We start from the raw sequence: 25405 nt of genomic DNA on the forward strand, positions 1-25405 counted from the left end.
AGAACAGCAACAACATCGGCTAGAATAGCAGCAGAAACATTCCCAAAATGTTTGGCATAATTTTGCTATAAAATAAATTTTGCAAAATTGTTTTTCCTAAGCTCGAGCTTAGAACGAAAGGACTGTGGGGACGAGGGGCGAGACCTTGGGCGGCGTTGGGCGGGGCGCCTGGCAACTCAGCTAACTGCGCCAACGTTGCGGGACAGAACACGAGCAGTCGAGGACATCAAATAAAACAAGCAAATCAAAAATTATGACAGCACAGCAAGGGACACACAAGGAACTCACACGCACACCCACCCAGATACGAGTATCAGGACACAGCCATACGCACACACGCATCCTTGGAGATGGCCGGCCAAGTGGCAAAGTGCGCGCCAACGGCAAAAGACAAACACTGACAGTTAAGTAGGGGCGGTTGGGGGCGCGGTCGCCGTTTGGCTCACTGAGCAGTTTAGTCAATAAATTTGCTGATTTAATGTGCCAAAAGTTTCGATTGCTGTCCTGGTTGTTATTGTTATTGTCCAATGTAGCTGTGTCTTGTTTCTGGTTGCCACACACACACACACACGCACACACACACACACACTGACAAATATTGGATTAACACAATTGGCAAACAATAAAAGGAACATCATCCCGGGCTCAGGCAACAATTGAAGCTTCAAACGCTTCAGCAGCCATTTGGGGCTCCTGCCTTAAAGCCAGCCTGAGATTTTAAAGCATTAGCCGATATTTAAACAAAGCATAGGCAACAACAGCGTTGATTTGTTCTTAATACACTTTTTATTAAATCTCTGCATGGGAGAAACAATGAAAACCATTCTATGTATGTTTTCATATGCCATTGCCAATTGATTTGTTGGCATAAAACATTTGCGCTTCAAATAGTGCGGAAAAGGGCAGCAAAAAAGTTTATTTAACAATTCATATTTTTTCCCATTTCCATGGTCTTTTAATTATGCAAAGCCAGACAATGGACAGCCAACTCCAACTTTATTTAACATGTTTTATAAATGGCAACTCATTCTATTGTCGGATTTCTCTTCTGTGTAAATACATAGAATACGCGATAGGAGACTAGAGCCAGCAGAAATCCATTTGGCCCGACAAAGTGAATTCAAATTCAATTTTTAATAGACGAACTGCCTAGTGTCCTGCCAATTATAAATACCAACCATTCGAACAAGCTTTCCTGTCACGGTTTCGAAAACGTTCCTCAATCATTATCCAATAAGGAAGATTAAGCGATTTGAAGAATATCTTTCACTGGTTGGGTGGCTTCTAAAATGATTCCTGTTACAAAGCATTTAGGTTTCAATTATATATTTTAAAGTTATTTTGAAACTTCAGTTATTCGAATTGAAACTTGTAGAGTTCCTAACTGCGATTCCAACTAGCTTCCTTTTCTGCATTTCTGCGCCAATAAGAAAAAAATAGTCTATATAAAAAGTATTTATAACCTCTTCGGTTGTTTCTAACATTATATTATACTATATTATATTATATATATATTATATTTTAAAATGATTTTTGAACTGGAGCTCTTTTAGTTGCAAGTTGTTAATCGGCGGATTTTAAAACAAGCTGAAATCGGAACTGAATAACTAACTAATTAAAACGAAAGCGGGGTACTCTTTAATATATTCAGTCTTGGGTAAATTTCTGTAACTAAATTGTTAATTATTACTATGATTATGATTATTATTATTATGATGTATATATTACAGCTAGCGGATCAGTGATTCGGCCAAGCCGAAGGCCACACTTCTTCCGATTGGTTTGCTTCGCAACTCTAATCGTTTAGAGCTCCAGCTACGGTGCTTTGTCCCTGCCGGCGTCCAGCATATGTCATTTTTGCATTTATACCTTTTTATTTTCGACAAAAATACAATATTTTATGCATGTGCATGACAAACTGCTCCATAGACTCCATTTGGAATGCTTTTGTGTGCAGTCTTTGGAAAAAAATATGTAGCGAGTATAGTGGGGACCCGCATGTTTTCTTAAAAAAAAAACAAAATAAAATAAAATGTGCAGACATAGGTAATAATTATGTTGACACGCCTGTTAGTGACAGTCAGAGGGACAAACGGACAGACAGACAGACAGACAGACAGTCATGCAGATGGTCTGACATTGAAGGAGTGAGTGGGCGAGTGCTCTCTGCCTAATGATATGGGCGTATATCTTGTTATACTACACATATAGTACATATATACGCATATGAATCAGTACCTACTTGTATATATGAAACGTATGTGCATGCGACTGCAATTTGCCAGACGATTTGATCTATGAATTGAGGGTTGAGGGTGTGTTTACCCAAGGACTTTGTGCCTAATTAACAGACACACGCCCTTAAAAGTAAGCGCTGTCGTTACCCAAAACAAGAAAAAACTGAAACAAAATTAATTAAATTCCATTCTGCAGGAACAAACAAATAAACAAACAAACAAACAACACAACAAACAAGCAAGCCAACAACAAATCAAACAAGCAGCCAAGGCAAGTAGTCGATAGTCCTTTGACTATCTTCCTCTTTGAGTCACACAGAACGCTCAGAATGTTGAGAATATTGAGAATGTTGTGTGTTTATTTAAGTTCTCGTACGTGTTTCCATTAGGCCACAATTCAAAGTTCATTACGAGAGTGGAAGCGGACCAGACTGAACACCCAGACAAACAAGCTGCCAGATAAGCTCTTTATAGAGCAACAAATACGATTTTCAACTTGAATGCAATTTTAATTAATAGAAAACCAAACAAGCGCCAAAAATATGCGGCCAGTATCAAAGTTTCAGTTCAGCTTAGAGCGCAAATGTAGCATAAGCTATATATGCCAATAAGTGTTCAGGCTTTATTCCTAAGTGATGGCAAACACACACACACACGCATTGAACTAATGTCTATGTAGAGTAGATACATAGAAATGTGCCAGTCTGGTGTGAGATTCAAGCAATCCTGGCGATTTTCTGGTCAATTTTGAAGGGTGCACAGTGGTTTATTAGAAGCAAATGATTCTAGTTTGTTCAGTGTCATAGGAAATGAATTAAGATCGGAACTGATGAAGTCTCTTTAGTCAGAGTCACTCAACTATTCTTCAACTTACAATGTTTATATAAAAGAAAAAGACTTGGTTTCAGATTGAAATTTAAATTTTTACTAGTCTTCAAATGCTTATATCAAGTGAGTATGTTAGGATGAAATATACTGCCCATTAATTAGATAATTTATCTTAAAGATATTCAAATAAAATAATAATTCATTTATACATTGAACTAATGTACGCTCACATCTACTTTACCTAGAAATGTGCCAGTCTGGTGTGAGATTCAAGCAATCCTGGCGATTTTCTAGTCAATATTGGAGAAAAAGACTTGGATTCAGATTGAAATTTAAATTCTTACTAGCCTTCAAATTCTTATATCATGTGAATGAGTTGGGATGAAATAGACTGTCCATTAATTAGAGAATTTATCTTAAAGATATTCAAATAAAATAATAACTAATTTACAAATAATTTTAAAAGGCAGTTTGAAAGCGCCTTTTAATTCGAGCTGCAAAATTTTGTTCACGTTTCGAGCACATGTTGTTTCAAAGTAAAAAAATAAAAGTGAACTGTGGGGAATTTTCAAGAGCACTGTTGAAGTCAATTACTCTTAGAGCTTGCTTTTTTTACTCGCTTTATAGTGAAAATATCACACTGCCACAGTGTGTGTGTGTGTGTAGGAAAATCTTGCCGTTATTTTGAGATGTTTGTGGGCCTTTCTTGTAGGCCGTTTTGATTTCATTTACAAATGAACATAACTATCCTGCAATATGCCTTTACCTGTCGGTGTTTGTTGTTGTTTTGGGGCTGCTTGTTTAAGCCAAAGCTAGAAACGCTTGTGTGTTGTTTGTGATTTTTGCTTAAGAACTCAATCATAATGGCAGGCAACGTGCTGCAAACGTGACTTGCGCCAAATTGAATGAATTCTTAAGTGTATTGAGAGACTCACACACACACACACACACGCACACACGCACACTTGTAGACTCATAAGCACACTGACAGGCGATGTCTGTTGACTTAGAGCTTCAAAAAAGATCCAGCTACGCAAAACTCAAAGTGCATGCCTGCCGGTTGGTTTCTGAACGGCAGGAGCAGCAGCAGCAGCAACTTCCGCTTCCGGCCATTTTGCATATGCAATCAACACGATAAACCGAGAGGCAAACATTCGGTCCATTTCTCAGGCCCCTACCTGAGTGTGGTGGCCGGGACGGGGGCAGGGGCAGAGGCAGGAACCTGCCAGCCGTTTGGCCCTTGGCCTTTGTGCGCGCAATCAAGCGAGCTTTTGTAGCCATTACGCCCTGCAGGACCGCATCGCATCGCCCCACACCGCCCCCACCGCCACCTCCCTTTGACCAGCACAAAGGCGTACGCCATTGCGGCTGTTATTGCATTTCATTGTAATTAAAATTTGAGGCCCCTCCCGGCTAATGATTTATTTATTTGCGCGTGTCGCGTTGTTTTGATTGTCGTGGCTGATTTTTAGATTAATTGGAAAACGCATGCAACTTTTGTTTTTGTGCGTGCAGCGTAATTTGCGAAAACAAATAAACCATTGTTGTGTTTTGCAATTGAAATGTTATTGCAAAATGGTAAAAACGAGAAACTGTGAACTATGGGTAAATAGGTATTAAGCCAAAGTATGCAGAGTCTGTGGTCGCATGTTTTTGTGTGTTGTTAGTAAATTGTTTGTGTTGATAATGTAATTACAATATATTTTATGGCTAAAACAATATTGTGTGTTTAAGCGTAGTTGTAAGTAACTTGCATGTGCCATTGTGCCTAATGAGTGTTAAGTCCTAGTCTAGTCTACCCTAGTTTGGTTAAGTGTTTGTGCCTGCCGCCTGCCTGCCTGTCTGCCTGCCTGTGCAAGTCGTAGCAAGAAAGTGCAAGCAAGCCCCGCCCCCCCCAAAAAAGCTAAACCTTGTTTGTATGTATTTTCAAACCAACCAACCAACCAACCAAACAACCAAACAACCGAAAACCCCAACCAATCAACCAATGAACCAAATAAACCGACGACTACACAGACGACGCATTCGTCGCAGTCAGGCAGCGAGGATGAGGCGATGGCCGCACTGGAGGCCTTGCAACATGAGGCAAATACAACTAATGACGAAACCGAAGACACCGACGACATTTATGATGACGAGGCCGCAGAAGCCGAGGACATGTTTGACGCCGACGCGCCTTTGATGTCGCCCACGGGCAGTGCAGGCGGCCACAATGGCAATCAGAGTGGCAACAACAACAACAACATCAGCAGCATCATCAGCAACATAGGCACCAGCAGCAGCAGCAACAACAACAGCAACAGCAGCAGCAGCAACAATCAGTCGCGCAATGCTCTGAAAATGCACTCGAACTCGAATGCAAATGCAAATGCTACCACATCCATTTCCGCTTTAGCCAATATTAATCTCGATAATTGCAATGCGAATGTCTACAACGGTCAACAGCAGCCGCAACAACAGCAGCAACAACAACACCAGCTAGCAACATTTACCGCAAACGAACAACTGCTGAATTGTCCCACATTGAATGCAAATACCAATCCGAATGAAAACTCCAATGTTAATGCGAATGCGAATGCGCCTAACGATACCCTACTAGTACTAGTTGCTGCCCCCTCCAATATTGCACCCGCACCACCAACATCATCAACACCACCACCACCACTACCACCACCACCAACAACAACAACACAACCGCCACAACCATTAGCAGCAGCAATATCGACAGTATCGACATCAGCGGCTGCCAACAATTCGAACTCAAATCCGCACTCGAATCCAATTCGCAGCCTTTCCAATACGCACTCGAATTTACAACAAAATCAAAACATTTCCTCCAGTTTAGAGATAATCCTTTCGCCAATTATACAAAGTAGTCGCCGGTAAGTTTGTTTTCCGTTTTACCTTCTAACAGTATCTTCTACCATTCTGCAACTTTTGCGTCCGTTGCGTTCTTTATTATCTACTTGTATTCCAGCTGCCCGTTTTGTACTGCATTGTAAACAAGTTTCATTTGTTGTCAATCTCTTGTTCTTCTTCTTCTTTTTGTTAAACCCCCCCTGCATGCCACTACAGCCACATACAACAAACTAGCATTGTCTCTGCCCTATTGCCGAGACTCCATATTGTAGCTGAACAGCGCATTGAGCCTTGCAGTAGGGCAAAAAAAATAAAACAACAAACAAACTCAGTTGAGTTTAGTTTATGTTTGACATAGTTTCTAATTCCTGCCAGTTCGATTTAGTTCAGTAGTCTGCAAAACACATAAATGCATGGGCCTTGAGTTCCCAACCCCAAGAGCAATCTAGTCCATACCTAGAAGCAAGTAGAGCCCTGCAGGAGGTGGAAATATATCCACAATTTTCCGCTCCATCTAAGTTCTGGATGTTTCTTATTTAAGTTCTTATAATCATTATATTTCAATTACTGAAGTACAATATCTAAGCAACTCATTATTTTGGGGACTATAATCTATATTACAGAGACTTGAAAAAGCATCCTTTAAATATGTTCTATGGGGAGTGCATCTATCCCCATTACAATTAATCAGTTCAATTGCAGTTCGAGTCCTAAATTTCTGCTTTCAACTGAAATAAAAATTTGTTCTCAGTTTTCATCATTTTCTTGCCTTTATTTTATTTAAGGAAGAGCAAAGGTTGTCAGTCCAATTGGTTTTAAAAGATCTCTGAAAACCAAAATCAAAACAATTTAAAACTAATCATAAATTTCAGAAATGAAAAATTTAAATACCAAGTGTACTCAGTACGCTTAACAAGTGATTATTAAAAAATGTATATTTACATTGTATATTATATACTTATATCTTATCTACTTTACACTCTAATTTGCGTCTGTTAATGCTTGCACTCCATAGATACCCTATTTATGCTATACTCTAACAAAAAGAAACAAAAATTCGCATCAATTCGTTTTTATTTAAAATGCGATATTTGTGTTTCTATTCTCAATTTTTTTCGATTAAGAGCACCTCATTAATATTAACTAAATTCCATATCACATTGTCTTTGTTTCGACAGTATTTTCGAAAACAACAATTCCGGAGAATTAAACTCAATTCCCTGAAATGTCAATGTCGCTTAAAAATTGAAAAGCCCCGACACTTGGCATTGTTTTTGTGACTGCGACTCCTTTGCCATTTCCATCACATTGCCTTTAAGAGCGAGGCAAAGTAAAACACAATCAAATAAAAACATTATAAATTATGTATTAATGTGCCCGTTAGGCCTTCGCTTCGCATTACGATCCCTACAGGCTTCGACTTCGCCTTCGACTTGGAGCCTTTGCCGCATATCATTCATGCCCCATCCAAGGGGCAAGTCGAAAAACATTTTACCAGCTGCCAATTTTCAATTGCTAGTCGGAGTCGGGAAGGAGTCGGGCCATGAGAACAATGCGAGCAATGCGAGATAGACGACAAGGCTAGGCAGTCGCTTCCGCTTTCGTTTTCGCTTTCATTTCAATATTCTTGCTTTTATTTGGGATTTACATGTGATTCGAGTGCGCGCCGTCAGTTTGTTTGCTTTGCTGCCGTTTTCACGCTCGACAAAGCAAAAAGCACACAAATATTTATGCGCCGCGAAATGCGAGAGGGGGGAGAGGCCCGAAGACAATAATGCTTGTGTTCCACCGTGTCGCGATTGGGCAATTTTTCAATTGCACGAAAATGCCGGGCGCCTGGGAAATTCGACAGCCCATTCACAAACGAATAGCTTAATGCCAGGACCCAGAATATATAGAGAATATATATATGTATGTTCACAAATTGACTTTAAAGCATGTGTATATGTTTTTCGGGTCTGCGAATTGTGCTGCTTGCTCTTTTGGACTTGATGACACATTTCGTTTTGGGCGCCTCATTAGCGCGCCCAAAAGGCTGCTTTATATTTGTGCCTCTGCTTGGTTGGCAACAAAAATTACTCATACGCCGCATTGCACGCAACCATTGAAGCAACAAAATGGCAATTTCACAAAAAATTAACTACAGCCAACAAACATGCTCGCTCGTATATGAAAATATGATACACATGGCATTCATGTGTGTGCGTGAGTGTGTGTGTGTGTGTGTGTGTGTTTGTCTGCAGCCATTTGGGACCTTTCGTTCGCTCGTCTGTCTCTTTGTACTCGTATATTGTTCGACCCAACCTAAGCAAATGACCTTCAAACTCGATAAGCGAAAACAAAACAAGCGAAAGTGCTAAAAATATACATAATTTTCAACACACACACACAAACAAACACATAGACAACAACGAAATTACGAAAAACATAAACACACACACACACACATACAGATGAAAATATGACGGCCATAGAAAAACACAAAGCAACAACATTAAAATATACGACGTCAGCGTGTGCTGAGTGCGAGCCGGCAATGATATTTTTCCCCAAACCCCAAACCCAGCCAACACACCCCTCCGCCCCTTTTCGCACACTTTTCAACGCACGCAACAAACATAAATACAAATTTCCACAGGAAAAGCAGACCAACAAAAACAAAAAACGAGGCAAAATAAAAAAGAATAAAGCGAGCAACGAGGAGAAGGCGCAAAATGGAAGTAAGGCGAACATTTCATATCACAGAAGTACTTTGCGCTCTAAATGTTCCACAAAATAAACAAAAGCAAGCCGAGGAAAGGCTGCGCGTTCGACCTTGTATTGTCAGAATATCCCTTCCCCCTCCCCCTCCCTCTTCCCCTCCCGCATTGCCTGGCCTGCCTGTCAGACTGAGTGGCTGACTGGCTAACTGGCTAGCTGACTGAACTCATTGGCAACGCATCGCCGCACGCAAAGGGGCAAGCTTACAACAACAACAACAACAACAACAACAACAACAACAAAAAGGTCCCACAAAAAGTTTACGCATTTTTCGCACAGCCAGAGAAAAAAGTGCTGAAAATGTTGAAAGTGCCGCCACGCACTCGTAAATTTGGCTCACATTTTTCAAGAGATAAGCTTATGAATGGCTATATGAAAACTCTTGGACACTCCATCCGCCCCATCCATTCTCTTCTGTTCTCTTCTCTTGTGTTCTGTTGTTGTTTTTTATGATTAAATTAAGTAATTATTTGTGTAGTGGCGCCATAACTGTCGCATAACTATAAATTCAATTTGGCTTCTGCCATCAAATTGTGCCCGACCATGAACAACGACAGCGACAGAGTAACAACCAAATATACAAATACATACATGCATACATACATACATACAAGTATGTATGTTTGTATGTACATGTTCGAGTACGAGAAGCCCCTTCGTACAAATGGGATATTTTAACGGCTTAGTGATGGCGTCTGTTGGCGTCCGGCCGCACTTTTATGGCCGGCGGGCATAAAGTTTTCATATTTTTTATTTCCTTTATGAACGATACGAGCGCTCTGTTATTGTTTTTTCATTTCATGTTCTCTACTTATGCGTGGCAATATGTCAAATATTACGCATACGCAGCGTAGCGCTTAAGCCCATTGACAGATATCAATCAGCAATAATTCCTTTGCAGGCTTCGAAAACCAACCAAATGCTATTCCCCTTTACACAATATGACACTTTTCGTAAATATCATTATTATTTGCATTTAACATTGGACTTTGTGGGAAATTTTAATTGCTGTTTTTTAATCAACCTCCGCCTTTTTCGAATTGGCAGTTGGTCTGGATTTCAAAACTAGAGTACATATTACATTTTTACTTTGTAGGAGCTTATTTTTAAGGATGCTAATGCACAATAATATGTATAATGTTTCCATATCCACAGTCTATTTGAAAGAGAAAGGAGTTGCTGGAAAAAAAGTTGATTTAAAATTAAGAGTAGATAATATTTGGGTGCTCCGTTCTGTTTTACTTTATATGTTCATTTGGAAAAAATGAGTAAAATGTAGAACAATACAATTAAAAGTAAATTTCGAAATTCTTGACCCACCTATTCCACCGACTATTCGCAAAAACATTCTTTTGCGGACATTCGCACAGTTATGAAGTTTTTGATTTTTATTCTGCCAAATAAAAGCAAAAGCGGTAAAGTTGTAACAAATCTCAATATTGTGTTTAGCTTTTCAATTTGATTATTTCTTTCAATTTATTCGATAATCCAACGTGGTTTGGTTAATAAATAGAATAAGATTAAAATTCAACAACTTATAGACAACTTATAGCATTTTTTCCTTTAGAATTAAACTTTTCTATTTGATAATTCATCGCATTATAAACATTGCTTGGATAATAAATATTGAAAAACTTGATTAAGGTAAAGGTGGTGTCTAAAAGTAAAACCCTAGAAAATTTAAAGATTTGGCTTACAAACTTTATTACACTAATTATTTTGGGTCGTTTAGCTGGTTAATTGTTCAGAACAATATATTTCACAGGCAAGTGTCTTTGTCTATTAAGTTCAGTTAAGCTTTAAAATTATGTTTAGTCCTTTGAACTACCTTTGAACACAAAATTCAGCTTAAGCAGCCAACGCTTGCGTTTAATTAATAAAAAGTTCTTGGAAATGGAAACAGGTTTATTTATATTCGTTTAAAGCTTTATTTAGTATGTAAATGCACCAATAAGTATATCGCACATTACGCATACGCAGCGTAGCACTAACGCATTTGAACTGTAGAAAACTAACACACCCACATAACACACACACGCGCCTTGCTTAGCTCAATATACACGACGCGCATACACACGCATTTTATAAAACTAAGTTGCAGCCAATAAACAAAACTTTCCTTTGTACATTTCTAACATATGTGTGTGCCCTTTTTCTCTTTTCATGCCACCACACAACTGCAACGACAACACCACCAACCAACCAACCAACCAACCAACGAACAAATGCAACAACAAACAACAACAACAACAGAGCGCAATAGTAAGCGAAATGAGCACAGAATTGTGAGAATTAGCTAAATTTAATTTGCAATAGCCAAGGCCCGCTTACTCCGTAGACGACGCAGTCGCCTCCGTGTGTGCCTCGGCACCGCCGCCAACAGCATTCTGCAAACTTTGGCTGCAGCAGCAACAACAGCAGCAGCAGCAACAACAACAACAGCATCAGCAACTCTATGAACAACAGCAGGCTTGGTTGTAAGCAAACAAAACTACTCGGGCTGCATGCGTGTAAAGTGTAAAGTTAAACTAAACTACACGCGCACAAAAGCAAGCTATACGTGTCTATTCACACACACACACACACACACACATACACACATATATATATGTATACATATATACACATGTATTTATGTATATGCATGCACGCATGCACACGTAGCTCCGCAGCCGAACATCAACATCAACAATAAACAACATTTAAAAGCCGCCAACTAGACTGCCGGGCAAGTTGTGGAAAAGTTTCGGAGCAACTCGCTTGTTTGCGGGCCCCCATTTTGCAAGTTAAATGCACATTATGCCACATGTAAATAGATAACGAACTACAGTGTACATATAAAAAGAGGAACAACAGCAAGAGCAACAGCAGCATAAGCAAAAGATCAAATTGACGAAAATCTAATTAGCTAAGCAAAAAACACAGAAAAACAAAAATGAACAGAAACACTTTAAAAATTCAAACTGTCTTAAACGAAAAACGAAATAAGTTAAGGATGTGAAGGAAGCAGAAGCAGCAACAGCAGCAGCAGCGAACGAACAGCAAATAATCAAAAAGCCAAAAAGCAAACACTCACACAATCACACACACACACACACACACAAACACAAACGCACATAATGTAACGTAATTCACAGATAAAAACGGCGAGGCAACAACAGCAACAACAACAACAACAACGAAAACAAACGTAGGCAAGCATAAAAGCAAAAATAAATTGTGCGTTAATGATAAGCGGCGCGCATTTCAACGACATAAAATTTATTAAAATATGCGCTGCAGACAAACAGACAAACAAACATCCAGCGGGCGTCTTAGACGAACACACGCACACTGAAGCGCAATATTTATGCTTATACGCAGACTCACACACACACACACACACACACACACACCCCCAGAGACAGATACAGACACGCACATGCAGACAGTCAGTCAGACTGGCAGGCTATGCTTCCGGCCTAAGGAAATCGTCAGCGATAAATATAAAATTTTATTGTTATGCTGCCTTGACTGTGTCTTTGTGTGTGTGTGCGTGTGCGTGTGAGAGCGCGCGTGCTGCGGCCGAGTAAATTAAATATACTTTTTTATTAACTACTAAGAACCAATTTGATACGCATTTAAATAATAACCCCAAAAGCCGAGTCGAGCATGCAGCCAACATAAAAACAATGTTGCATGCTTTCGGGCGCATGTAAAAATTTCTAGTTTACTGCAGCGTTGACCACAACGAATCGAAACGAAACGAAATGGAATGATATGGAATGGAGAGTAGTAATGGAAACAGAAATCATGAAAAACAACAACAGCAACAGCAACAACTAAACAAAGCCAAATAACTTTAGTAGCGTGTGTTATATAGAAATAGAAATTTTAATAGAAAAACAAACATACATACATACTCGTACATACAAGCATACATACATAGAAGCATAGCTATAAAAATAAATTGCATACATATTTACATACACACACACACACATACTCACTTACTTATGCCAACAACGTCCAGCAATTTCAATAATATTTATGTAAGGAGCAGGCAGGCACACAATGATACCCTCACACACACACACACACACACACACACACCAACACACACAATACATATATGCGGCAGCTATACATATTTTAAGCCTAATTTAGTTTAAGCGTTTACAACTAATTTAATGGTAACGACTGTATCTATCTATTTACTTTTTAGTTATACGCAATATGTAAATAAATATACACATACATGCATGCATACGTATGTGTCTCCACCCTGCGTGCGTGTGTGTGGGTGTGCATTTGTATTTTATTGTCCAATGCAAATAAAAGGAAGAACTTAAACAAACACTGCCACTTTATGAAACTTAATATTATTATGCAAGCATAGCAATTTTTATTGTGGTTTTTTCAATGTTTGAATTGAAAATTTTAGCATTTTACAAGTATGAATAAATAAACAAACATGAGTGTGTGTGCGTGTTATGCAATAAATTACCAATAACATACATATAAGTATGTATACACACATACTCCACTCTTTGTAAGCTTAAACGATTTTTAGTGCATACACGATATATATATATATACATACATACTCGTACATAGAGACATGCGTGCATATTTGAATATCTGTGTAACTCAAAACATTTATACAACACACGCATAAATACATACTCAAGAATATGTCTAACAAGATTTTACAATGGGTGTCACTTTTATATATCTAATATATATATGATATTGAATGTACTATATACATAAAGAATAAACTCGAAATAAAAACATTTTATACAAAATTACAAAGCAAATTGTCAGTGGCTGTCCAATTTCTTTCTCCCTTCTTCTCGAGCAGCAGCAGCAATTGTTTGACCCCGGCTTCTTGTTGGGTTATCCAAAAATGCCACCCCAGGGCCACTTTCCACTTCGGAGTGTAACAAAAAGTAACAAGCATAACAAAAGGCACAACACGGCCGATAAGCACTGGGCCAAGACAAAAGGACGATGCCAACAGGCCCAACGACGGGGAGACAAAAGCTCTGAGCACCCCAAAACTTTGCAGCCAAACTTGGTATTGCGATTGTGATTGCGATTGAGATTCGGATTCAGATTCAGATTCGAGTCTGCTCTTGAGAGTGTGCGAAACAATGTACACTACACCGCATTCTAACTGGTGTGGGTCGCTGCAACGGGTGTGTCTGTGTGTGTCATGAATAGTCATAACAGATGTCAAAGTTTTAGCCGATAAGCCGACAACAACCAGCCAAAGCGAGTCCTTGCAAGTCCTTCACGCCAAGAGCAGCTAGATTACCAAAATCGTAAGCCTTAAGCAAAGTGTGCTCAACGACAATTAATAATTATAATAAAAAAAAACTCGAGTCGGAATAAAGACAACGCAATAAGGTTGTTGTTAAAAATAATATCAATTCTTTTGTGAACGAGCTAAGAAGCTATAGGCCTATTTGATTAATAATAATAATAAAATAAAACTCGAGCCGGAATAAAGACAATGCAATAAGTTTGTTGTTAAAAATAAAGCTTATAATCAATTTTTTTTTTTTTAACGAGCTAAGAAGCTTTAGGCCTATTTGATTTGATTTCAAATTTAGTTTAAATATTAGCCAAAGCAGGCGTAAGACACACAAAGCAGCACAAATCATTAGCCAACAATTATTTTGAATATTTGATGTATTAATGATCTCACGGCCAAGTTCTATAGCTGAAATTTATCCCTTAATATTATATGCACTATACTTGAAGTAGCTTGGCATGCGACCTGCGAGTTCACGGATCTAGTTCACAAATTTGATCGATTGATCGATTACATCCATATATCGAATTGATATTGTCAGCTGCGATAGCGATCACTTAGTAGCCTGTTACGTGTATATTAGTAGGGTTGTAGACAAAGTCAAGGAGTGACTGTAGCATTTGTTGGGAAGCACAACAACCCTGGCAGCTGACACTCGATGTGGCAGCAATGGAAATTTGAACGTTCGGGCAGCAAGCAGCAAGCAGCGAGCAGCAAGCTTTGAGGTTTCATTCAGCAGAGACGTTGAGAAAATAAAAGCAAGCGAGGAAAGCAAGCAAGGAAGTCAAGCACGAAATTAAGAGCCGGAATACGAGTGTACTTAGTAGACCTGTGATTCGGTTTGACACAGTAACGTCAGTTTCTCGCACACGATATTTCTCTTTAAGCTGTTTTTAAAAAAATATCCCAAAAAACATAAAACACACACCAACCACCGCACACCAAACACCAACCACACTTCAGACCGCAACCCCGTGCGAGCACGATGAGCACCAACAAGAACCAAAGCTCGTTGAACAACAACAAAGTGACCACGGTGGTGGCCACTGCCGGATATGGTCCAGACATCATGATCGAGATAAGCTACACGGACAGCAAGGTAATCGGCAACGGCAGCTTCGGCGTTGTTTTCCAGGCCAAAATGTTGCCCAGCAACGACCAAGTGGCCATCAAGAAGGTGCTCCAAGATCGCCGCTTCAAGAACCGCGAGCTACAGATCATGCGCAAGCTCAAGCACTGCAACATAGTGACCCTCAAGTACTTCTTCTACTCGAGCGGCGAGAAGCGCGACGAGGTCTACCTCAACCTGGTCATGGAGTTCATTCCGGACACGCTCTACAAGATCGAGCGTCAATATGCGCGGGCCAAGCAGACGCTGCCGATCAACTTCGTCCGTCTCTACATTTATCAGCTCTTCCGGAGCATGGCCTATATCCACAGTTTCGGGTATTGTCATCGGGATATCAAGCCGCAGAACCTGCTTCTGGACACGGAGTCCGCGATTCTCAAGCTGTGCGACTTCGGCAGCGCCAAGCAGCTGATCGGTGGAGAGCCAAATGTGTCCTACATATGCTCGCGCTATTACCGCGCCCCCGAGCTCATCTTTGGGGCGACCAATTACACAACCAAAATAGACATGTGGAGCGCCGGCTGTGTGCTCGCTGAACTGCTGCTTGGACAGCTCTTATTTCCGGGCGACTCGGGCGTCGATCAGATCGTAGAGATTGTGAAGGTCATGGGAACACCGACCAATGAGCAGCTGCGCGAGATGAATCCCAACTACAAGCAATTCAAGCTGCCCCAACTGAAGCCGCATCCCTGGGCCAAAGTCTTCCGCATACGCACCCCCTCCGAGGCCATAGATCTTGTGTCGAAGCTGCTCGTATATACGCCCAATTCGCGTATCTCACCCCTCATGGCCTGCGCACATCCCTTCTTTGACGAACTGCGTCAAGACCCGCACCAAACGCTCCCCAACGGACGCCCGCTGCCACCGCTCTTCAATTTTACAGAGTATGAGCGCAGCATAGAACCAAATCTGTTGCCGCTCCTGATGCCGGGCACTCGCACCAGCCAGGGCCAGGCCACAGGCCAGAAGGACATGTCGAACAATCCACGCAATGCGGCGGGCGAGGACAAGACCCCCAAGTCGAGTGGTCGTCCATCTACCCCGGGACCGGAGCCACTCAAGGATGCCGACAACACCCTCTGTTCGTTGGGGCAGCTTCGGGTGCCCAACGGCAACTGCCTCCTCAGACATGAGTTGGGCAATGGGGATCATGTCGAGATCGATGCTGATGGCGACTGCTTAGGGGTAGTGGAGGATGCGCAAGCGGACATGGAATTCGTTGTGGGTGGTGGCGAGGAAGCTGCGGACGACGACGAACTGGGCGGGACAAGACAGTTCAATAGCGGAAGCAGTTGCAGCGATGTCGACGACGAAGATGACGAGGACCCAGACGATGATGATGACAACGACAACGACGACGAGGATGAAGACGACGACTAGGACACGCACAAACACGCACACAGACCCAATCAAAGAATACACATTCGATTCAAGTGGATCACATTGCATTCAATTTTAAATGGAATGCAAATCACTTTCGTTTTCCAACCTAAAGCGCGTCCTATTTAATAATGGCCGCCTATTCCTGAACTCGACAATTGATGAAAGCAATAAAAATTTCCCGTAAACCTAAGAGCCGTGCATAAATCTTGACTAGGGGACTGGGCACTGTGGAGTGTGGAGTGTGGGGTGTGGGAGCTGCCTGCCAAGCAAATGAACTACTCGTAAAAGCACAGTTAGGCTCATAATTTATAACGGACATTGGCACGCTGCCTCCTGCCAAATGTTGCAACATAAAACAAACAAGTCGGGCCAGACCAAGCCAGCCAGCTAGCCAGCCACTCGCTGAAGGGCGATACCCACTCCATTCCACTCCACTCCACACCAGTCGTCGTGGCAAACGGACATGAAAACGCCTCGAAATATGCTTAATTATTAAAATGCCACACATTTGCTGCAAGGGTGGCGTCGTCCTCAGGCCCCAAATATAAATTTTCGCGTTTTATAACATTGACGACAACAGCTATGGCAGGACTAGCAGCAACAACAACAACAGCTGAGAACACTAGAGCTGAATGAACTCGAAGGTCCAATACCCTCTGCAACGAATGTGTGCATTGTACTTGGAGTCTTAGCTACCCCTGTGCTAAAAAATGATGAGAGAAAAGATAATAGCGAACTAAAAACTAAAGGGAATACTTAGCTATGTCTCGACTCACAGAATATTGAAGAAAACAATAGAGAAGAATAGTTTTAGAGTTAATGCAACCCGATGAAGATTTGCTCGATCAAAGGGGATAATGTGCTTTGAACAAAGCATTCTGAAAGGTTCTCAGCTCGTTGTCTACAATTCCAAAACCATTGGCCATTGGTAGTTGCTGATAGTCCGAGCACCAAAGTATAAAAAGAAACTGGAGAAATTTGTCACCCATGGGTTAACAAAGCATCTAGGACCCTAGGGTGTTGTTTGTATATCTCTAATTGTTTTCCAAATACAAACTAAACACCGATGTACAGCACATTACTACTTCCGAGCAACAGAGCTCGATTGAGAGAAACCGGGAAAATATTTCACCCATGGGTTAACAAAGTATCTAGGACCCTATGGTATTGGTGGTTTTATAAACTGTTGTATATCTCAGTTCCGAATACAGACAAGAAACCCATGTACCGCATAGTCCTTTTCTACTACAGGGTATAGCAACAACAACAACTTAAACATCAACAGTAGGATGTGGCACGCACACATGTCCTGCCTGTCGGCAGTCGCGTCTCCCATTTCGTCCTGCCCAGCCCCGCCACCAGTCGCCACGGCCCGCCTCTGTGTTTGTTAATGTGGTAAAATGAATTTTCAGTTTCATTAGCAAAATTGAATAATGGAAAACTTTGCTCGCCACATTTGTGCTGTCTTCGGTGTTGCTGTTGTTGTTGTTGTTGTTGCTGCTCCTGTTCCTGTTTCTGATGTTTTTGTTGTTGTTGTTGTTGGCCTGACAGCGAAAGTTACACTTCCGTTACTAGCATAAACACACACACACGTATATACATTTCTTCTGCCACAAACAAGTCTAGCTGGGCCGCGAAAACAGCAACAACAGTGTCCTGGCAATAAAGCAAATTTAGGCAAACGATAAATTTCGTGAGAGAAAATGTTTGTTTTATTTTTGTTGTTGGCGGTCCTGTTCTTCCTAGCCTTGCTTTCGAAAATTTGTAACCAACACCGCGCATAACGATGACTATTCGAATAAAGTTGGGAGACAGTTGTACTCGTATGCACACTTCTATAGAGATTACCCATTTAGATGAGTGGAAGGCATTGTTATTTCTGCAGAAACTCAAACAAATTAAATACAAACACACTCTAATTGCTTCGCCATTCTGGGGCCAGAGAGATCGCCTTGACAGTTGGCTTTTAATTAACCGAAAAGGCGACAAAATTGCAGGGTTGCTTTGGAAACTAATCGCCAGGCAGAGGCTAGCAACTCGGAAGCTACAGCTACGGAGAAAAAGAGCATTACTTGTTATTTTTGTATGATGGTGCTTTCATCATTGAAACGAAATGAAGAGCAGTTCTTGACTGCCAAATCGAAGTGGTAACTATTATTAATAATTATATGTTGAAAACCACAACCCAATATTGCTGATTTCTATTGAAATAACCCACGACATTAAAAAGAAAAGACGTGCTAAACAGCAAACTTTCATTCCCGTTATATTTGCATTCCTTTTACCCCTTTATTTTTTACATTACTAACAAAGTTGTGGAAAGAGAAAATACATATGCCCGTTCAAATTAAATTCTATTGTATTTATATTTAAGCAATAACTGACTATATGGGAAAGCATACTTACTACCTTTGAACTTATTTATTACTAGCGATAAACCAAGTATACAGTTTTTCTTGTATTCCTTATGAGATTATACAAACTAAGTTTGAAGTTATTCGGATGAAAATTGTAGATTTTTCATACAAACGTCGGAACGCGTTTTCCCCCCTTTAGAGTTAGAATTTTCCAAAACCCCTTCCTAGCTCTTACCGTATGGGCTGTGCGTTGACTGCCAATCAGTCAGTCAGTTAGTCAGTCAGGACAAACTTTTTTATATATATAGAGATTTCTTGTGGTTCGACTTCCACAAGACATTATCTTATAAGAGGACAATATCTGGCTCCACCCAGAGGCCTATAGTGCTGCCTGATTATGCTTGGCGATTGGCTTTTACGCAACATCTTGGAACCATATTGTGGATTAAATTAAGAGCACCAGTTTCCAAGTTTCAGACTTTCTAGGTCTTCGTAGAATCGTTTTCTAAGAAGTGCAAGGCAGTCGCGTAGAGGGTGTGGGATACCTTCCATGCCTTCCCCATCTTCAAAACTGCGGCAGGAGTCTTTGTGGGGATATCCATTAGATATTTCTTTATAATTTCTGGATTAATTAAAATTGGATACCACATTAGACAAAAACAAAAGGCAGGCATATACAAATTTTGCAATGCTATAAAAAATTATCTACGAAATATTTGTCTGTATTTCTAAAAAAAACTAAACCCAAATATTTCGGTATAGAGTCAAATAGGATCGGTTCGAATAGTAAGGTAAGTTTAAAAGTAACTAATTGATTATTTATTGTTTTCTTCCACTTCATATGTTTTTTTTTTCAACGACGTCAGCTGATTGAAATAAGTGAATCCTGTTGAGATGCCTTTGTAGTCTAATCTAACCTGAGTTCAAGTATGAAAATGTTATTGCTAATCAGTCTAGAATTGTTCGATTCATATTCGATGAGCTCGCTATTCTTAGGTGGACTAAAAACAATACGAAACCGCATTTAATTGAAGATGAATTTCCCATTTCAGAACTTTAATGGCAATGAAGTCGAATGAAGTTGAGTGGCAGAGTAAAGGGTTTTCCCCTCCCTGCAATGAGACAACTTTCGGTGCTAGGTCAGCTTTTCCGGTAACAATGCATTTACAACTGGGAATAGTGATGGGGCACCCACGTTTCCACTTCTAACTTCTCCCTTCTAAATTGTAAAGCTCGTAAAAGGCAGACTCCAGAGCCATGGCGCCGAGTAATAAACACTCTGACTATTTACAAAGTGTTGGACATAAATAGATACACATGTGTGTATGTATGTAAGGGTATACTTGAATGTGTGCGTCTGTTTGTTTGTTTGTTGTGTGTCTGTATGGGTCGGCGCGTACAGAACCTTTGGCTCAAGTGAGATTACGATATGCTATATAATAGAAACCCATGCATGCATGAAAAGAGGCGACGTCTGGGGCTGGAGAGCCAGGAGAGGCAGGGGAGGCCGAGGCCGAGCCAAAGCAATGAAACATTTTTCGGCTCAGCAGCCAAAGGCAGTCTACGAGCCTTTGGCAACACGGAGGAGGGGGCACCCATGGCTGCCTGACTGCCTGACTGCGACGACGACTATGACGACGATTTCAATGGCAACAAACGAGCAGGCGGCCCAGAGGCCCAGAGGCCCAAGGTGAATATGCGGTTAAAGTGTTTTGGCTAAATGCGAAAAACACGAGCCGGCAAACAGAGGCACGCACACAAAGCCAAACATTTGCATTAGCAGCGGAGCTTCCCCCCGACCCGGCTGCCAGCCAAACAACAAACACAGTCCGAGTGCCACTGCCACTGCCACTGATGCTGTTGCTGTTGCTGTTGCCGTTTCTATTGCTGCCACAGTTGTTGCAAAAGCGATGAGTGCTACCAAAATTATTTTATTTCCGGATCCGGTGCGTTCCGCAGTGCACATTCGGGGCAGCCAGACAGGCACGGGCACGCACACTTGTAGTCGAGTGCCGAGTGGCGAATGCGCCTGCGGCTGCTGCCTTTCCACAAGCAGATAAATTCTCACTAAATGCACTTTTAATGGGCTGCCTAACCTCTGTATATATATACAATATACTATATAGTATATACTATACATTATATATACTATAAAGATACATTGCAAGTTTTGGGGCAGTGGGCGGCGCTTGCAGCCACTGCGGTTTGTCAAAACAGAGCCGGGAGAAGAGTTAGTTTGCGGTTTCGCTTTGACTATTTCGCCTGCACTTGTGGAGGGGGGAGGAGGGTCCTTCAAAGGACCTCTACTCTAATTAGCAAATTTGTCAACTTTAAAGCTGCCTCATTAAATATTCTTCAAACACGATGTCTGTGCACGCAAGTGATTGATTTAACGACTATTTAATGGAGTTGCGTGCAATATTGAGAACAAACTTTTCATTCATTGAATGAAGGCAAGGCAATAAAAAGCTGGCAATATAATTGATTGATGATTCGATTGATGTTACAGACACTTTCAATGCTTTCTAAAGTGTTTGAGTCAAAATTGAATTTTGTTGCTGCAAACACACAATTATTTTTAATTTCTATTAAATAAAGGTTTTCAATCATAATCACAGCTTCGTAAATAGTGTTCTTGTTTGTTCTTTCAGGATTCTATTAGGACAACGATTTAATTAAAGAAAGTTTCGAAGTGTGCATTAAATTCGAACCTATGTAAATGTTTTGTCTACTGAAACGTTAAGCATTAAAGGAGGAGGTTTAATGAGAAGGACGTCACACACTATTGACCTTGCCAACAGATTTATATAAATTATAAATGTAGAATTGTAAATAGGACTTAACTCTCACTTTAACTTGTATGTGTATTTAGCTATAAGTTTAATTAATGTATTCATTGAAATAACAATATAATTAAAGTGAAAAAAAAAACTGGTAAGACTTGAAGACATTTTAAGATACAATTCTTTAGTTAAATGACACACAGGATTTCCTTGAATCCATCCATCTTCTGGGAAGAGGAGCTACAAAGGGCGATTTGTATTTAGCTTTAAGTTTAATTAATGTAATTCATTGAAATAACAATATAATTAAAGTGAACGAAAGCTGTCTCATCTCTCTTAAGGTCATTTTAAGATTGAATTAAATGAAACACAGGATTTCCTTGAATCCATCCATCTTCTGGGAAGATAAGCTACAAAGGGCGATTTGTATTTAACTATAAGTTTTATTTATGTAATTTATTAAAATAACAGTATAATTAAAGTGAAAAAAAGCTGATAAGACTTGAAGACATTTTAAGATTGAACTCTTCAGTTAAAGCTGTGTGTAGCTTTCTCCTTGAATCCATCCATCTTCTGGGAAGAGAAGCTACAAAAGGCGGTTCAGATAAGTCTCCATAGCAATCCGATATCGTGGAAGCCAACACGATTTGTTATAACTCGGTGCTTGCTTCATTTAAATAAAAGAATAGCAAATGAAAAGGCGAATCAGTTTTGAAAGGATAAGAAACCCTTTCAGTCACTTTGTCAGCAAATTGATCGGAAAGTGTGTCGCTCTTTGAACTCGAAATGGCCAACAACAAGCTCGACCAAAGCGAGAGCCAAGCACGAAGCGTTAACTATGTTTATTGACAAAAGCGTCAACACAACTCAACAGGGCTCTGCCCGATGGCCAGCCAAGTTGGCAAACAAGCAACCACATGTTGGCCATTTATGTTGTTGAACTTTTGAAAGCGCAACTTTTTCGCAAAATTGAAGTTTTAATTGGATTTTCAATTCAATTAACAGATTTGTCAGCATGTAACTGTTTTATGATGTCAGAAATGGAAGCGTGTGGGCGTGGCACGCCTTCAGCGCACCTTGCCCCCCTTGTCGGGGCAGAGCGTTGAAATGAAATTTGTTGAAATTGATTTGCCATTTTAATGGCACTGCCACTGCCCCAGCAGCATCTAAGCCATTACAGCTACATAGATACTTGCTGGATTGTCTGCATTTAATTGAAATCTTTTAATTAGTTTGATTTTCCAATCAAGTGGCACACAGCGTCGTCGACATCGACGCACATAATTGCTGCTCCTCCCAGCACCCGCCTGCGCTGCCTTGTGGTTGTCTTGTCTGAGCCATTGTCGAACGTTAAACGAAACCCAATTAGTTGCAATGCCTCCGAGTATCTTCGTCAGTATTGGCCGGAGTCCATTATAGTATGGCTGTATGGCTGTTCAAGGCACGTCGCTAGTCGCTTGTCTGTTTATCTGCCTGTCTGTCTGTCTGCCTGTCTATCACAAGCCCTCCTAAGTAAGCTACGCACTTGCCAGCTTCAAGTCAGTGTGGTATGCAAAAGCATTCGCCTCCTCTGCTCCTCCTCTGTGTAGCTCGGCAACAGCCATCCCAACCTCTATGTTTTCGTTGCGCAACATAATCATTATCCTTGGCTTAACTCGAGTTGCGGGCGTTTTCGCGAGTGCCGTTGGGAGGGGCTGAGGGGGCGGTGCCAGGCGTGCCTCGTGCTTTGCGCTACCAAAAAGGATTTCTCCTATTGATTCCACAAAGTGAAAGCTAAATCCACATGATATCAATTTGCTTTCAACGTTTCGCCAGTGGCGTAAATAAACGGAACAGACAGCCGCTGCCACCAGACGGTGCGACGGCAATGGTGGTGGCGTTGTGGCCTCGTCCCCCCCATTAGTCGCTCTGGTTACTGGCTTCTTTCGGATCTTGACACTGACTTACATATAATGCAAATGTTCTACACCCGCCCCAGAGCATGAAGCGACGCTTAACGCTGATTTGTCTTCCCAGCTTCATGAAATAAATATTCCGTGCTTGAGAAATAATTAGTTTCACTAAATAGTTGTGGAAGAGTTGTTCTGCAGTTTCCGAAAAGAAAACTGTACATTCCAATATAAAATATTGTCCTATTTAATTAGGAATAAGTAGTTCTACCAACGAACTCAATGCGAAGACACTTTAAAATGGAGAGAGTCTGAAACTCAATTAAAATACAGCACTTAATCCTCAATGCTTCTAATCTCGTACTATATCATCATATTAGGAGAAGAAACGAATCATTTCTTTTCGAGTATTTCAAGCAAACCAATTGGATCCTAAACTATCTTAATAAAGAGTGCTTATATAAAGGTTTGGATAAGTCTTTTGTGGTGTGTGAAGAGGTAGAGGAGCTGGCAGGACTGGCAATCAAATTTTTCCCCACACCAGGTTGTAGATTTTCCTCCTTTTCTTCCTTTTCCTTCTCCTTTTCTCTTTCTGTTCATTTTTCTTTTTCTGCCTTACTTCATCTAGGTAGCTCTTAAGTTGTTTCCTTTACTATTTTTTTTTTTTTTTTTAATTTTCTAGGTCTCTGCCAACATCTGGCTGTGAATTGTGGCATATGGTCGAGCCAAATGGCAATTAAAACTCCCCCAACATGTCGGGGGCATTAATAGATATTATTGTATAGGTTTTTTTGAGGCTTCCTTTTATTTAAGTTTGAAATATAACTTAATATTCGTAACCTTATTGATCTATTTAATAAATAAATTAATTAAAAAGTAACTTGTTCTTCTGGGTGGCTGAAAAATGGATTAGATTTTTCCGATTAGATCTATCCGATCAGATCTATCCAACAGCGAATACAGTATAAGACCTTTTCTGATGTCCCACGGAAGTTTCCTGTTCCAGAAATTAGGAAAGACTCTCAGAATAAAAAGGGGTTTGGAATTGGAATGAACAGAGAACAGTCGCCTAATATTTATGATTTTTTAGTAACATTTAGAAATTTGTTTCCAAAAACAAAACTGAGACTCTACAAAGGAGTTTGGAATTAAAAAGAACAGAGAACAGTTGCTTAATATTTATGATTTTTTAGTAACATTTAGAAATTTGTTTCCAACAACTTGTTCCCTCAAAACAAAACCTAATTCCTTGTAATTTAAGGATGAGGACTGAATTGTGCTGTTTCTTTCGTTTTTGGAGTATTTTTCAAATCAGCGTAAGCTTTTATTTGAAATCATAACCATTTTGGATGAGTTTTGAAATGAATTCTCTTCCCTGCACAAAATGGAAAGTTAATTCAAGCGTTGCTTACATTATTGCATAGTTTTCTCCACTCACTCGCAGTAACGTTTACCATTCTCTCTCATCGCTCTAATGTTGGACAGCACTTAAGCAACCTTGCGCCGTTTAGGCCATCTTTTCTCAGCTTCGTGGGCTAGAATCTCTGCAATTCTGTTCTATGGCCGAGAGACTAAGCCGCGACTTTGCCAACCACTTGCCCGCAAGCTCTTCAACCGAACTCTGCGGCTCATCTGGGCCGCCACAGAGAGGCAAGCAGCAACAACCCGCTGACAAATCCATTATAAGCTTATGCCAAAAGCATAGTGTAAACTTTTCACACGAATTCCGAGTTCTTCCACTGGCTGTGCCAGACAACTTGGCGCAATTATTTTAAATGCGCCGCCAACACAAACTAACCAGACAAACAGGCGGCTCGCGGCCGTCGAGGGGGCTGGCAAACGAGCATCTGACGTACGTGCATAATTAATTCAGAGCATAAA

General features: G+C 40.6%; 2 protein-coding genes across 2 annotated transcripts in view; both read left to right on the forward strand.

Moving 5' to 3' along the window:
* LOC115621010 (hornerin) overlaps nucleotides 1–7148 on the forward strand; it is a 101685-nt gene extending 94537 nt beyond the window's left edge. Inside the window, exons 17-18 of the mRNA XM_030514529.1 lie at nucleotides 5082–5947; nucleotides 7103–7148. Of these exons, the coding sequence (XP_030370389.1) occupies nucleotides 5082–5947; nucleotides 7103–7148 (912 nt within the window). The remainder of the gene's footprint in view (nucleotides 1–5081; nucleotides 5948–7102) is intronic.
* A 7632-nt stretch (nucleotides 7149–14780) lies between these two features.
* Nucleotides 14781–16685, forward strand: LOC115620514 (putative glycogen synthase kinase-3 homolog). The gene has a single exon (XM_030513779.1). It carries the CDS (start codon nucleotides 14969–14971, stop codon nucleotides 16490–16492), a length of 1524 nt encoding a protein of 507 aa, XP_030369639.1. The 5' UTR covers nucleotides 14781–14968; the 3' UTR covers nucleotides 16493–16685.
* Nucleotides 16686–25405: the final 8720 nt, after the last annotated feature.

Source organism: Scaptodrosophila lebanonensis, unplaced genomic scaffold, assembly GCF_003285725.1.
Source record: "Scaptodrosophila lebanonensis strain 11010-0011.00,11010-0021.00 unplaced genomic scaffold, SlebRS2 tig00000024-arrow-pilon, whole genome shotgun sequence".
Taxonomy (NCBI): Eukaryota; Metazoa; Arthropoda; class Insecta; order Diptera; family Drosophilidae; genus Scaptodrosophila; species Scaptodrosophila lebanonensis.

Bases quoted from the DNA above. Each gene is read 5' to 3' on its own strand.
- LOC115620514 (XM_030513779.1), top strand. From the start codon at position 14,969: ATGAGCACCAACAAGAACCAAAGCTCGTTGAACAACAACAAAGTGACC.